Consider the following 15,828-nt stretch of genomic DNA (forward strand, 5'->3'; position numbering starts at 1 on the left):
AGTAAAGCCTTTCTCTTTGGTTGTTAATGATAACCAGGGAGAAAACAGAATCAACTCGATCTGGGACACTGAATAGTATTATTTTCCAATGTATATGGCATATTGTATTAGGCCCTGTGCAGCTAGAAGCCATTCATTCATTTATTCTTTTTTTTTTTTTTTTTTTTTTTTGTCTTTTTGCCTTTTCTTGGGCCGCTCCTGCGGCATATGGAGGGTCCCAGGCTAGGGGTCGAGTTGGAGCTGTAGCCACCGGCCTATGCCAGAGCCACAGCAACTCAGGATCCGAGCCGCATCTGTGACCTACACCACAGCTCACGGCAACGCCGGGTCCTTGACCCACTGAGCAAGGCCAGGGATTGAACCCACAACCTCATGGTTCCTAGTCGGATTCGTTAACCACTGAGACACGACGGGAACTCCCCACTCATTCATTCTTCATTCGCTCCATAAAGACCAGTTAGGCATGTACTAAGTACTAAGCATTGAGGTAGCTGCTGGGAATTCGTAGGCAGCCATGGACTTCACCCATATACAGTGGACCTCGCAAAAGTTGGAGTTGCAGCAGTGAGCTGTCCAGGTTTAAACTGCCTGTAAAGGGTTCTGAGTCCATCACCCCAGCTGCGTGATCTTGAACAGGGTTATCTAACGCTGCCAGGTGTGAGTTTCCCCATCTGCAAAGAGGAGCTGCCATGAGCATCCACCTCGTGGGGTTGGGTAAGCTTTACAAGAGGTAATATGCACCAAGTCCTGAGAACAGAGCCTGCCATTCAGTGTTTTAGTTGTGGCCCTGGCTGTTGTTATTACTGCTGGTCAGAGGGGCTGAGCAGGCGGCCTTGAGCAAGTGATGCCAAAGGCCCTGGGAAAAAGGAAGGAGAAGGGCAGAGATGCGAGTATTAGAAACACTATGAGACGGAGTTCCCGTTGTGGCTCAGTGGTTAACGAATCTGACTAGGAACCATGAGGTTGCGGGTTCGATCCCTGGCCTTGCTCAGTGGGTCAAGGATCCGGCGTTGCCGTGAGCTGTGGTGGAGGTCACAGACACGGCTTGGATCCCACGTTGCTGTGGCCGTGGTGTAGGCCAGTGGCTACAGCTCCGATTAGACTCCTGGCCTGGGAACCTCCATATGCCACACATATGGCCCTAAAAAGACAAAAACAAACAAACAAAAGAAACACTATGAGAGGCACTCAACTAAGAGCTCGGTGTGCAGTGTGTGGCCAGGTCTAGACTAGGACCCAGGCTCCTGAGCTCTGACCTAGCATCTTTCCTCCTGGTGGACTCAAAACACAGCTACAACGGGCCTCTCGTCCTCAAACTAAAATATGAAAGCCAGGGCGCCATGGTAACAGATACTAATATCACCTCTATGGCCAAGCAGAACAAAGGTTTAGCAGAGGCAAATAGCAACCAGAATTAAAAAATCAATGAGTCACAAGACAAACTCTAGAGTCCAGAGGACCAGGGCTTCCATCTTGACTCCACCACTTTTGCGAATGTGAGCAAGCTACTTGGCTTCTCCTAGTCTCCGTTCCTTTTCCCTGTTAAGTGAGGTTAATGATAGAACCTGTGTTGTGGGGTTGTCGTGAGGGTTGGATATTTAAAAATTAGCAGCCTTAGCTGTTGCTGCTGTTGTTTAATTTCACGCCCAATTTACATTGGGCATTTATTAATCATTCAATTGTTTTTTACATCTGCAAATTAGGATCAACTTGCTTTTACACTTTGTATGTTTTCAAGCTAGTTCTTCTAGACGCACTTCGTCTTTTAATGTAACAACATTTCAGAGACTGCGTAATAGGCATGGTGCATGCGAAATGCATTCGTGCTTTGCATATCACAACAGCAACTACACGTATTTGAAGGGAGTGGTATGTGTATGAATCAGCCATATTGTATCTCTGATTTATACTCGGGAACTAAACAGACTAACCAAATGAGAAAAGCAAAGGCTTTTCATACCGAGTTTGTAATAGCAAGGGTGTGGGCACTGTCACTTGCCTTTTGGCAAAGGCTCGAAGGCAGGCAGAGGACGGGGAGAGCTTTCTAGTGGCAGGGACAGAGGGCTTTAGGTGTGCCCTGATTGGAGGCTGTTGGCTTGGGGAAGCTCCAGGCCAACTACAAGCGGGGTATCCTATTTGTTAGGGGTACCTGTGTGGCTTTCTTTGATTGGTCCTAAGTTGGAAGCAGGGACAAAAATTAGGGAAGCTGTTAGTTATTAATCAAGTCCTGGACATTTGAGCCTGATTTTCACAGAATTCGTGTGTAGCTTCCTAGATTGTCACTGCAGACAGCAATCTGGCTTCCTGCACACGTTTGACTTATAGCAGGCTGGCTCCTTGAGTCATTTATTGTGGATAAAGTGTTGGGTTTCTGGGCAGGTTGTGGGTCAAAGTTCAATTTTTTTTTATATGATCCAACTAGTGTTTGTTTATAGGTACAGTCTCTCCACACATAAGGCTTGGTGGTTCATAAGGGTGTATGGACCCCTTGCAGTAAATTCACAGCCCACAAAAGGAATCCATTGCCCTAAGATTGATGGCACATAGGCCTGGGCCTTTTTGTGGGTAGCAATCTTGTTTGTACCTTTGTGTCCCCTCAAAGGCCAGATGTTTGCCCAGCTTGGAGCAGAGTACTCAGGCAATATGCCCTTCCTTCCTGGGTAAGACTTCAGCAAGGTGGTTTTAGCTGTGATGCCCTGGGCACATGGTTCCCTGTGCTGGGAGAAAGTATTCTGAGTTAGAAGCCCAGGGTTGTAGTGCTGCTTCTGCTCCTTCTCAGCCTCTTGCCTTTGGGATGCCAAGAGCTCCCAGCCTGCTTCCACTTCTGGAGCCCATGCCCAGCCTAGTTCCTTCACAGCCATCCTCCTGGCAGCCATATTTGTGAACACGCTTCGTAAACTGTGCAGCGTTATGCAAGTGTCAGCGAACAGTGTCAGCATTATAGAAATGTTAGTGCCGGAAATCCCGCTTCCAGCATTTTAAGGAATCCATTAATGGGATTCTTTAAAAAAAAAAAAAAAGAAGGGTTTCCCTTGGCATCGTTCTCAGCCAGACTGCAGCATCAAGTCTTACTGGATCAGTATTAGGTCTTCAGAGCAGCACAGTTTCAAATGAGGTATTCTATGCATCACTTCTGTCATACCCACCACATCTCTTTGGATTGTCTGCTTCTGGAAGCCATTGCGGCTGGAGGAGGAGCCTTCCTCTCTGCCCCATCCTCCGAACAGATCAAATGGCCTCTGGGGAAAAGCCCTATCAATGGCCCAATGAATTAGGAGAAAGTCGGGAAAAAAAAAAAAAGAGAGCCAATGGTTATGAACACACGACCACCTGCTTTACTCAATAAAGTTGTCCAGTAATGCAGCTAAATGGGATGGCTACAGATTGGATCAAAACTCGGGTAAGAGATGGAGAAGGGAGGTTGCTATTTAAAGGCTCCCAGGGGGAATTACTCGATAAAAGATCTTTCCAGTTTCATGCATGGGTCCCATGACAGTATCACTTTTTCTAAATTTGAATTTTTATAATCCAGTTTTCCAATTATTATTCTGTGCTGCAATACGTACTAAAGTATAAACAGAAATTGTATTACAGAATAGAATATAGGAACATATACATATAATATGGTATATTCTCTAAAACATAGACTATAATTTCTATAATAATAATAGTTATGGAGACGGTGGTGAAAATGTGCATGATTTGTGTGACATTTCTGCTCTGAGGGGTAATGTTTAAGGAAAGAAGGTGCCTGGATTATAAATCCTTGAGAAAATTCACTTCAGCAAGGGAAAAGGATTTCAACTCGGGGTAAAGAAATTATATGCAGTTGTTATGACCAACAAGGGAAGGGGTGGCCATTTGGGGTATAAAGCTTCCTGTCAGAAAAATTTAGATTATTGGACTTCCATTGTGGCTCAGAGGAAACGAATCCAACTAGGAACCATGAGGTTGTGGGTTTGATCCCTGGCCTCGCTCATTGGGTTAAGGATCTGGTGTTGCCTTGAGCTGTGGTGTAGGTCACAGATCTGTCGGATCTGGCATCACTGTGGCTGTGGCGTAGGCAGGGGTCTATAGCTCCAATTCAACCCCTAGCTTGGGAACATCCATATGCTGCAGGTGTGGTCCTGAAAAAAAAAAAAAATTAGGTTATGGGAATAACCTCGTGGAAATCTGTTTTCACTTGATGATTGGCTTTGAATTTGTTCTAGAAAAGACATATAGGAGACCTCTAGAGGAGGTATGAGGTGGGTAGGGCTCTCTTATTTCAATATGTTTAGGTTAAAATAGCTATAGGCTAAAAGAAATAAAAACAGTTGCGGGAGGAAGTGACCCATTTGGTGGGTGAGGTGACGGGGAGCGCTTACCCTGCTTTGTCCCATGATGGGGGGACTCTAGTCTTTGGTATTTACAGGTACCTCAAGGTGGGGGAGGGGAAGCATTACGTGTCAGGTAAGCAGTGACTTAATTCTTTCACTGAGTCAATGCCTGGAGCACACAGCACCCACCCCTTCTCTAATCTCTTTTTCTAGCTGTTTCCCAAACAAATGGACACAGACCTGCTGAGACAGACTTTTTTTTTTTTTCTTTTTGCCATTTCTTGGGCCGCTCCCCCCACATATGGAGGTCGAATCGGAGCTATAGCCCCTGGCCTACGCCAGAGCCACAGCAACATGGGATCCAAGCTGCGTCTGCAACCCACCCCACAGCTCACAGCAATGCCTGGATTCTTAACCCACTGAGCAAGGCCAGGGATTGAACCCGCAACCCCATGGTTTCTAGTCAAATTCGTTAACCACTGAGCCATGACGGGAGCTCCAATGGACATTTACATATATGTAAAGCAGACATGGAATCCTGAGAGCCAGATTCGGCCCTGGGCTCACATGGAGGATGTATTTAACATCCCCTGGAAAGGACCCAACTCTCTCCTTTTACAAATGCGGGCAGTGAGGCCTAGAGAGAACCTTTCTTCTGCCTCTATCTCCTGATGGAAATCGCTGGGGAGGTTACAACCCAGTGTCACTCCTGCCTTGGGGACAGGCGGCCGTGGGGGGTTGCACTTCCGGTTGGATAATGCTTGCCTCCAGCTTTGAAGTTGCTGGATAGGATCACGGGTAAATAACATTACTCTCTGCAAATGAAATGGTACCCTGCACAACCTGTTTTCACTTGTTGCCTGTGGCCACTGGCCACTTGTGGCTGCAAAGATTACTGCTAACTTCCAGCTCCATTTGCTCACGAACTTCAGCAAATAGGAGGGTTGGGTCTGGTTCTTCTTATTAAAAGCAAACAAACCCATTATTAAAAGTAAACAAGGCAGAACTGCTTTGTAATAATTGATTAAATGTCTCCTGGCTCAGAGGTTGAAATGCACCCCTGTTTTCCCAAGCAAAGCCTCTCTTTGTTTTTGTTTTTGTTTTGTTTTGTTTTTATCTTTTCTATGGCCACACCCGCGGCATAAGGAGGTTCCCAGGCTAGGGGTCCAATCAGAGCTATAGCTGCTGGCCTACGCCAGAGCCACAACAACACAGGAGCCAAGCTGCACCTGCGACCTACACCACAGCTCATGGCAACACCAGATCCTTAACCCACTGAGCAAGACCAAGGATCAAACCCACAACCTCATGGTTCCTAGTTGGATTCGTTAACCACTGAGCCACAACGGGAACTCCAAGCAAAGCCTCTCTTACTGAACATCTCAAGGGGGAATGCCAGCAGGGTCTTGTTAAGGAGAGCCCCCCACCCCACCTCCTTCTGAGTGCCTATTACAGGTTAGGCTCAAGAACCACATTCTCTCTAATCCTTAAGACTTAGAAGTGGGTGTTCGAGTTTGCACTCTGCCAGTTATGGCATAGGCAGGTCAGGCAATTTGTTCATGGACACAGCAGAAATACAAAGCCATGAGGATCTGAACTTGAATCCCTGTGACCCCCAAACCCAGGGAGCTGATCCTATGGATGGTACCAACAAGTTCCCTTATATGAGTGATCAAATCATTAAAAAAAAAAAATAAAAATAAAATAAAAAATAAATAAAATAAATCATTTATTGTCCAAATAGAAACACTTTGGAGAAAGAACAATGGCGATGAAGAACTCTCTTGGGCAAAGCAGGGGGCCTGGTTCTGTTGGGGTTTGGTCCCTGCAGGGCATGTTGACTGCATCACTCTGCTGAGGGCCCCTGCCCCGCAGGGCTCTCCATGCAGCTGCCTCTGTGTTCCAGGCTCCACCCTCTCGTTGCCTTTCAGTCCCAGGATTGGCAATGGCATCTGGCCTTGGCCCCCAGAACCGCAGGATCCCACCGGTTTCCTTAAACCCTGCCCATGTCTCTGTCTTCAACTTCCTCCATTTTCAGTTGCAGCAGGCCATCTGTTTCCTGCCAGTACCCAACTGATAGAAAATGCCAGATAACAGCCTGAGAGTGAACTCTGACAAGACAAAGTCAGCACAGTGACACAGCAAGATCCCTTCCAAAGAGCCCTTGTATCAACGCTCCTTGGTTGCTGCAGATGTTTGTTAATCCTGATAGTAAGTTCTGATAATAAGAGATTTTACTCCATGCTCCAGCATCAAGGATGTTCCAGTAAATACAATTTTATTTTGTATTATTATTGTAAGAGTTCTTTTTTTTTTTTTTACCACGTTCAAGGAAATGGGTGTATAACACAAATTATAATTTTCAGTATGAGAATTCAGTTGGAACTTGGGTTTATCTTGTTCAAAATGTGCTGTGTTCCCTAAATCTAGGGATGTATTTCATCAGCTCTGGAAAACTCTCAGCCAGTATCTCGTGGAGTATCTGCTCCCCCTCCCCCCTTCCTCTAACAATAAGCTTTATTCTCTTTACGTCCTTCTTGTCACCTAACCTCTTTTTTCTGTTTTCTACTTGGTTATCCTTCGGATCTTTCTGATCAAAAATTCTCTTTTCTGCTCTGGGTCTATTTGGCTCCCTAACCTGTCCATACAAAGTTCAAATATACATGGTAATCTCAGTGACTGTATTTTTCACTTCGAGGTGGTCTATTTAATGCTTTTTTCCACAGTCCTTTCCCTCTTTTCGTTGTGTGTTGTGTTTTTCTTTCCCTCTATTTTTATTTGTATTTGTTTATTTATTTATTTGTCCTTTTAGGGCTGCACTGGTGGCATACGGAGGTTCCCAGTCTAGGGGTGGAATTGGAGCTGCAGCTGCCGGCCTGCACCAGAGCCACAGCAATGCCAGATCCGAGCTACATCTGCGACCTACACCACAGCTCACGGCAATGCCAGATCCTTAACCCACTGAGCAAGGCCAGGGACCGAACCCACAACCTCATGGTTCCTAGTCGGATTCATTTCCGCTGCGCCACGACAGGAACTCCCTCTATTTTTAAATATGCTTATCTCCATCAGACTGTTGGATTATCTTTAACTCCCGTGAGTTAAATCTTGATATTAGTTGTGTCTGCTGATTCCTGATCATGATGGGTAGACTATTTCTTTGCAGAAATGATTATTTTGAACTGTGAACTCATTGCAGGACCTTTAAGTGTGGAAATCCTATGAGAACTTGATTGAAAGTGGGTCCCCTCAGAGTCATTTCTCTTTTGCTTCTGCGGGGTAACCTAGGCCGGTAACAAGTTTTCATGTTAATTCTCATCTTGGGCATTTGGGGTCTATTCAAAGCAAAGCAAATTCAGACTCCAAACACAGCTGTGATGTAGGCCTCTGGTTAGAAATTCTCAGGCAAGCTCTTAACCCGCTTCCCAAAGCCGGGACCAAGGCTCTCCTGCTTTCCAGCAACTACCAGTCCTGGTGGGCAGATTGCTTCCTGGTCCACCTGTTGGTGAATCTGTGTAATCATGATGGAGGGAGGGGCTGACTCTGCAGGGGCTCCGAGAGCCTGTATATCTCCTTACTTGGGCTCAGGGCGTCTTTTTCTGGTCCCCCTTCTTTTTCTGGTCCAGACCCCTGGATTACTGAAACCAAGGACTCCTTCCAGGGCAGTGGAGGCATCAGCTTTCACATTTTCTCTGCCGAATGTCAGCTTCCTCTTTGTTTCTGGCCCCTGAGGATTCCCCTTCTTCCTTGTTAGCTCAGCCATGTATTTAAAAGGATTCCGATTACATTTTACCTAGTGCATCTTCATGGCTGTAGCAGGAGGGATTGCAGGTGATAGAATCTGCCTCTTTATGAAAACTGGAAGTCCCTGTTTCATACTGTGTATATCACAAAATGTTGGGGTTTGTGGGCTGTGTCATATTTTCCATTTCTAAGTCCACTCAGATGCCTCTGATCAATTAGAAATAACTAAATGTTTTTCAGTTGCTTCACAGTGTATGTTAAAGGTGGGCTTTTCTCAAATGATATGCTTTTCACCTTCTTTTATTGCTACTCTAATGAGCACTCATATCTTGCATGCAAAATGTTCCTTTTTCTCATCATACTTGTGTTGAACAGAAAAAGTTGAGCTTCAGAAGAGGAAGAGATCAGGCCCTGGATGGTCTTTTTGTCTTTTTAGGGCCACACACAAGGCTTATGGAGGTTCCCAGGCTAGGGGTCCAGCCACAGGGCAACACCATAGCCACAGCAACGCCAGATCTGAGCCGTGTCTGTGACCTACACCACAGCTCAATGGCAATGCCGGATCCTTAACCTACTGAGTGAGGCCAGGGATTGAACCCACATCCTCATGCATACTAGTTGGGTTCGTTAACCACTGAGCCACGAAAGGAACTCCCAGACCCTGGAAAATCTTGTTTTATACTTGGTGATATGGCTATCTGCACCCCTGGGGGGCCCTATTCTCAATATCAAGGTAACTCAGAAGCCAGGTCACCTTGTCACAGGCAGTTTGGGAGAATATAAGGACAAAGCCGTTGCAGGCTCCTGGAGGGATAAGTGTGGCTTGGCCCAAAGTATATACTTGATTCTCATGATCTGAAGTTGCAAACTTGTCTCCAGAGGAGTTTCTTTTTTTTTTTTTTAATGATTTTAATTTTTTCCATTATAGTTGGCTTACAGTGTTCTTTCAATTTTCTCCTGTACAGCAAAGTGACCCAGTCACACACACACATATACATTCTTTTTCTCATATTATCCTCCATCATGCTCCATCATAAGTGACTAGCAGAGAAGTTTCAAAAAACTGGGACATTTTAAAGTATTTTGAGGAGTTCCCATTGTGGCGCAGTGGAAACGAATCCAACTAGGAACCACGAGGTTGCGGGTTCCATCCCTGGCCTCACTTAGTGGGTTGAGGATCCAGTGTTGCTGTGAGCTGTGGTGGAGGTTGCAGATGTGGCTCGCATCTGGTTTTGCTGTGACTGTGGTGTAGGCTGGCAGCTGTGACTCTGATTGGACCCCTAGCCTGGGAACTTCCATATGCCAAGGGTGTGGCCCTAAAAAAGACCAAAAAATTAAAAAAAAAAAAAAACATTTCGATTTGGGGAGTTTCTGTTGTGGCTCCATAGTAACAAACCCAGCTAGTATCTATGAAGACACAGATTCAATCCCTGGCTCTGCTCAGTGGGTTAAGGATTTGGTGTTACTGCAAGCAAAAAAAAATTTTTTTTTTTATTTGGAAAAACTTTGCATCAAGATCCAAGGTTTCCGCCCCTCTAGAAGGATTTGAACTTGGGGCAGTGAAGGGCCCACATTCCCATTCAGCCTCAGACTGGGGAGCAGCTGGCCCTTGGAGGGAGAACTTGCTTTTCAGAGCTCTGCAATCTCTCTGCCCCTGTGAATGTCCACCTGGCCCGCTTCACACAGGCATGCTGCCTGACCCATGGGCATGGGCTTGCCACCCAGCTGTTCCGGGTTTTCTTTGGCCTGGCAACCAGCCAGCTCCTGACGTGATAACTTCATTAGTTTCCTGCCCCCAGTGACACATTCTGCCCACTGAGGTTATACCCGAGTGTCTCCCAAGCCACCATGGACAAACACATCCAAAACATCTCAAGGTGAGTCATCGAGACAGATATGAGGTGTTGCTTCTTACTAGTTTCATTTTCCAAACAGCTCTGTCTCTAAATTTGAGCCACTTTTTTATGCACTGACACTTCCCCAACTGGGGTTTAGTGGCTCTCGGCTCACAAGGAATTCTGCTTAGAGGTCAGGAGAATGAGCTTAAACCAATTTTATCAGGTAAATGAACCAACGTCATGATCAATACTTATTAATAGCTAACGTTTATTGAGTACTTACTTTGTGCCAAGTGCTAGACTAAATAATCTGCTTCAGGCTTCACTCAGCCTTAAGATTTGTATTTCCAGGATCTAGTTTACAGATGAAGAAACGGAAGTCCAGAAAGCTGGGACGAGCATGCGTCAGGATTCAAACCCGAGCAGCCTAACTCTGAGCTTACCTGTTCAACCACCTCGCTCAGCTGCCTCTAATACAAAGACCCCTCGGGAAGGTCAAGAGTTTCATCAATATTACCTGAAATGTCACAGCAATCTGGTTGTACACTACAATCAGCTGAGAAGCCTTTAAACCACACCTGGGGAGTTCCCTTGTGGCACAGCGGGTTAAGGATTCAGTGTTGTCGCTGTGGCTCTGGTTACAGCTGTGGTGGGGGTTTGATTCCTGGCCAGGGATCTTCTGTCAGCCAAGGTTGCAGGCAGGAAAAAAAAAAAAAGAAGAAGAAGAAAGAAGAAGAAAAACAAACAAGAAAAACAGCTAAACCACAGCCAGGCATGGAGCAAACACCATCATAAGGGGTTAATATTTGGGGGCTCTAAAGAAGGGTAATGAAAAATCTCTGTACTCATCTGCAGTGTGTCTGTGCATCTGAAATTTCATCACAATTAAAAAAAAAAAGTTAAAGGAAGTAAAGAACGTATTGGGGCAATATTAGTTGACCTGGAGGGATTTCTCCAGGAATTGTTGATAGCAAGAGATATTAATCAAAGTGTTAATAACAAGATCCAGAAATGTGGGTGTGATGTGATCCCAGTTGGGGAAAGCAAATAGTGACCAAACGCTCTCACACACACACGCCTATAAATCCTTATACGAAGATGGAATGAAATATGCATGATACATTAAAAAAAATCCTGGACCCCAGTCCCCAGAGATGCTACTTTAGTGGTTTAAGAAGTAGGGCTTGGGCGTGGTTATCATCTTTTCAATTTCCTGAGATCTTAAACTTGCTGCAATTAGACTCTTCTGGGAGTCTTTAAAAAGTCTTGATGCCCAGGCCACAGACCAATTAAATCAGGCTCTGTGGGAGAGGAGCCCAGGCGTGGGTGTTTTAAAACTCCCCCAGGGCATGTCAATTGCCAGGTTGGAGAAGCAGGCAGGGTCCTCCCATGCAGCCGGGCTGAGAATCTTTTCTGGGAGGGAAGGGAACTCAGGTGAGCAGCTTTACTGCGTGGAAGGCATTTGATGTCCATTTCAGTCCTGGGAACAGCCCACGGGTTAGGAAGCCCTGCGAGGCTGGCTCCAGAGACCAAATAGCCTCCCCGAGGTCACAGAGCCAGGTGGTGGTGGTGGGCATCCTGGCTCACTGTCCCCAAGGAGGGTGATGGACACTGCCCTGGAAGCTTCATTGCCTCCCAAACTCTCCTTCCCAAGATCACAGGAGTTGAAATTCCTCTAGCAGAGATTCATTACTTGGGGTTCCTCCTCCTAAGAGCTATTAAAAAACAAAAAGCAAATAGTCCTGGGAAGAATGGCACGTTAATTGAATCTTGAGGTTTGCCCAGTGAGTGTTCGGTGTTTCGAAGGGAGGAAAAAGTTAGAGGGATGCTCAAACTTGGGGCGAGAATGTCATGGAGGGCGGAATAAATCTGACCTTGTCAAAACCCTTCCATTCGCCAGACTCACCTCATCAAAGGCCAAGTGTCATCATCCCACCTCTGGGCCTTTCCTGCCTCGTGGAACATTCCCAACGCTCCCAGACACCCTCTCCAGGTGGTTTCCAATGCTTGACTTACCCTTGGAAGAGAAGGGCCTGCTTCTTAGGCCAGAGGCCAGTCCAGACCCAGAGAGTAAGGAGGTCAGAGAGGCATGCTTTGGCAAACACTGCTAGAGCGGAGGGTTCAGGCATCTAGATGCAGGTGTGTGGCAGGAAGACAGGACGCAGGGTCCTCGGGCTCAGGCATGGGACCCCATTCCCGGAGGGTTGGAGGCTGGGTAGAAGGGATACCTTAAGCGTGGGAGTCCGAAAACCAGAGTTGGAGTTCTGCCTGCCACTTTTCAACAGTAAAATGAGGGCTAGGCTGACAACCTTCTCAAGGCTGTGGTAAGGATTAGACATAATACATGCAAAATTCCTAGACTGTATACAGTAGGCCCTCAGCAATGCAGTGGAATAGCACGCCAACATTATGGCTTGCAGCATGAACTTTGGGACCAGAGCTAGAATGAACTTTGACCTGGTCCCCACTTCTTTTTTATTTTTTAATTTCATTTATTATTATTATTTTTTTTTAGGGGTACATGTGGCTTATAGAAGTTCCCAGGCTAGGGGTCAATCGGAGCTGCAGCTGCCAGCCTACACCACAGCTTGAGGCAATGCTGGATCCTTAACCCACTGAGCAAGGCCAGGGATCGAACCCCACATCCTTATGGAACCTATGTCAGGTTCTTGTTTTGTTTTGTCTTTTTAGGGCTGATCCTGCGGCTCATGGAGGTTCCCAGGCTAGGGGTCCAAAGAGAGCTGTAGCTGCCGGCCTACATCACAGCCAAAGCAATGTGGGATCCCAGCCACATCTTCGACCTACACCACAGCCCATGGCAATGCCAGATCTTTAACCCACTGAGCAAGGCCAGGGATCAAATCTGAGTCCTCATGGATACTAGTCGGGTTCGTTAACCACTGAGTCACGTTGGGAACTCCTATGTCAGGTTCTTAACCCACTGAGCCACAATGGGAACTCCTCTTTTTAAACTTTCATTGTGGTAAGAACATCTAAGATTTGGTCTACCCTTTGGACAAATTTTAAAGTATACAATATGGTATTGTTAATTACAAGCACAATGTTGTACAGCAGGTCTCTAGAACTTGCTTGTCCTGTGTTATTGAAACTTCACAACCATTGCTTAGAAACTCCTTGCTCCCCACCTCCCCCAATCCCTGGTGGCCACCATTCTACTCTTTGAGCTTGACCATTTTAAATACCTCAGGTATGTGGAATGCAGTATGTGTCCTGTGGCTGGCTCATTTCACTTAGCATAATGTCCTTAAGGTTCATTCATGTTGTTGCATACTGCAGGATTGTTTCTTTTTTCAAGGCTGAGTAATATTTCATTTGTATGCATAGAACACATTTTCTTTATCTAAAAGAACATAGACATTTATATGCCCACATCTTGGCTGTTGTGAATAGTGCTGCGATGGGTCCACTTGTGTGGATGAGATTGAGTGCTTGTTTACTGTAGGCCAGGTACTAGTAGAAGTGTTATATGTTAGTGCAGGTAAAACTCAGAACAGCCCGATGAGGTATATGCTATCTTTATCCCCATTTATAGATGAAGAAACTGAGGCCCACCTACTATGGCCAAAGACCATACCAATAGATTTATTTATTTTTAAATTTTATATTTTTATTTTGTCTTTTTAGGTCTACACCCATGGCATATGAAGGTTCCCAGGCTAGGGGCTGAATAGGAGCTACAGCTGCTGCCCTACGCCACAGGCACAACAACTCAGGATCTGAGCTGAATCTTCAACCTACACCACAGCTCACAGCAATGCTGGATCTTTAACCTACTGAGCAAGGCCAGGAATCAAACCCGCATCCTCATGGATACGAGTAGGGTTTGTTAACCACTGAGCCATGACGGGAACTCCCCAATAGTGGGTATTAAACTGGGGTTTGAACCCAGGAAATCTGGCTCTACAAGCAGCGATCCTGATTAGTATAATACCGTTAGCATTAAAATCATAATAATGAATATGATTAAGAGTCAACTATCTGTCAAGCACTGTTATTGACAAAGTGAAGATGAAACCTTATGCATCCAAATGACCTTGGAGACAGAAGCCAGTAGGTTGCCCAAGAGATCAGAATTCCAGAAGTAACACCCCTCATGATTTGGGGAAGAGGGGTGGAGAGGGGGGTTGTGGTTAAGAGTGGGGCAGAGTGGCCCAGGGGAAAATGATTTTCTGCAGCTGATCTGCAGCTCCATGCATTTCTTTGGCTCAAGCCGTTTTCAAAGCCAGCTTTTTCCTATTTCTGAGTCTGATATAAGTCTCTCCAGCATTTTGCACGTGGTTCCTCATTACCTTCCTTCCCACACACCTATTTTCTTTTTGTCCTGCTTTGTGCTTCAAACCCAGCTCAAAGCTCAAGGGTCAAGGGAACAGCCCAGACTCGGGGGCTTACGCTTGAAGGTCTTTCAAAAGCTTTTTATTTGATTCCCCTCCTCCTTGCCTAGTTGATATTGATCTAAATGAGGGATCTCTGTGCAGTTAGGCGGTGGAATTGGGTAAATGAACCACCAACCCCCAAATCAACCTGGGCCCACTTGTGCTTTTTCCAGGTTAAACCTCTCCACCAGGCTCATTGCAGTGACGCCAACACCCGATGTCTTCAGTGCGCCTGGAAAACAACGGTCCAAGGCACGAGCAGTCAGCAATCTCTATAAAGTAATGAAAATAGCACATGGAAGTTCTAACGCTATTTATTTTGCAATGTCAAATCAATCCACTTTCCCAGCGTCCGGCAACTTGATTGAACTGGGCATCCCGCTGCAGGATACGCCTCCGAACTCTCCTTAATTACATATTCGGCTGTTTGCAATCAAGACTTGGCGTAGCAGTTCTGATAACACAGAACGAACGGGCCTCTTCTCGGAAGCCTGCAGTAGCAGCGGCGGCAGCAGCAACGGCAGTTTTCCCGCCCTATCGAGCGCTCCCTAGATGCGAGGTACTGCGCTAAGCGTGCCAGCGTGCTTGTCCCCGAGGTCGGCGGCTGCACCCTCCGTGCCGGGCGCTTGCAGCCATTGTCGGGTGGGCGCCTAACCGCGTGCCGACACGCCCTCTCGGCTCCGCAACCAGCCGCCTAGGAGAAAGGGGGCTGCTCGGCGCAGGAGGCTCCCACAGGGGCGGAATCCTTCTCGCACCGCTAGCACGCTCACCCGCCAGCCGGCTCCTCTCCGAGGCCGGCGCCCCACGCGCCTCCCGGGCACGCGCTCCCAGCCCCGCCCGCGTGCGGCGGACGCACGGCCCCGAGAGCGCGCCCTCCCCGCGCCGGACGCACGGCCGCGAGCGCGCGTGCGCCCCTGCGAACGTCCCCGGGAGCCCAGCTGGAGCGAGCGCCCGGGCCCGGCGCGCAGGACTGAAAAGGAGGCGGCGGCCGTGGCTGCGAGCAACAGATCCCGGCGTCTCGAGCAGACCCGTTCTTGCAGCTGGGCGATTTTTTTTTTTTTTTAATTTCAAGAACGTTTGTTAAATTAGAAAATCTTGCATTTTTAAATGGCGCTGGCCCCGGGTCAGCGGGCGGTTTTCTCTTTTTCAAGATGGGCTTTGCTGTTTCTGCCGTGGGCACCAGTGGTGGCCTGATTGTCAGTCTTGTCCGGGCATTTTTAAGGCCAGGAGCAGAGCACTGCATGTAGGCGCCCTACAGAGCGGTTTGGCTTTTTAAATTATTTTATTATTTTGGGCAGAGAACAGTCGATCTCGGGCATTTCGTCCTCTTTGCACAAGAGGCTGCGAGTTGGAGGTGGGTCGCTCGGAGGGTGAAATTACTCCCGGGGTGAGCGATCCCCAGCTCCGCACACAGTCCAGGCGGCCCCGAGTGTGTGTCCTGTCCCTGCTGGCGCTGGGAAAATGGAGGCTGTGATTGAGAAGGAATGCAGCGCGCTCGGAGGCCTCTTCCAGACTATCATCAGCGACATGAAG

General features: G+C 47.1%; 1 protein-coding gene across 8 annotated transcripts in view; it reads left to right on the plus strand.

Moving 5' to 3' along the window:
* The window catches only part of MTSS1 (MTSS1, I-BAR domain containing), a 169,967-nt gene continuing 169,318 nt past the window's right edge, over nucleotides 15,180-15,828 (plus strand). For 3 of the 8 annotated variants that reach the window (XM_021088945.1, XM_021088949.1, XM_021088947.1), the window contains exon 1: nucleotides 15,180-15,828. In XM_021088945.1, coding sequence (XP_020944604.1) covers nucleotides 15,757-15,828 — 72 coding nt within the window. In that variant the 5' untranslated portion in view covers nucleotides 15,180-15,756. The other 5 variants (XM_021088950.1, XM_021088946.1, XM_021088944.1 and 2 more) reach the window with 4 other exon arrangements.

Source organism: Sus scrofa, chromosome 4 (genome assembly GCF_000003025.6).
Source record: "Sus scrofa isolate TJ Tabasco breed Duroc chromosome 4, Sscrofa11.1, whole genome shotgun sequence".
NCBI lineage: Eukaryota > Metazoa > Chordata > Mammalia > Artiodactyla > Suidae > Sus > Sus scrofa.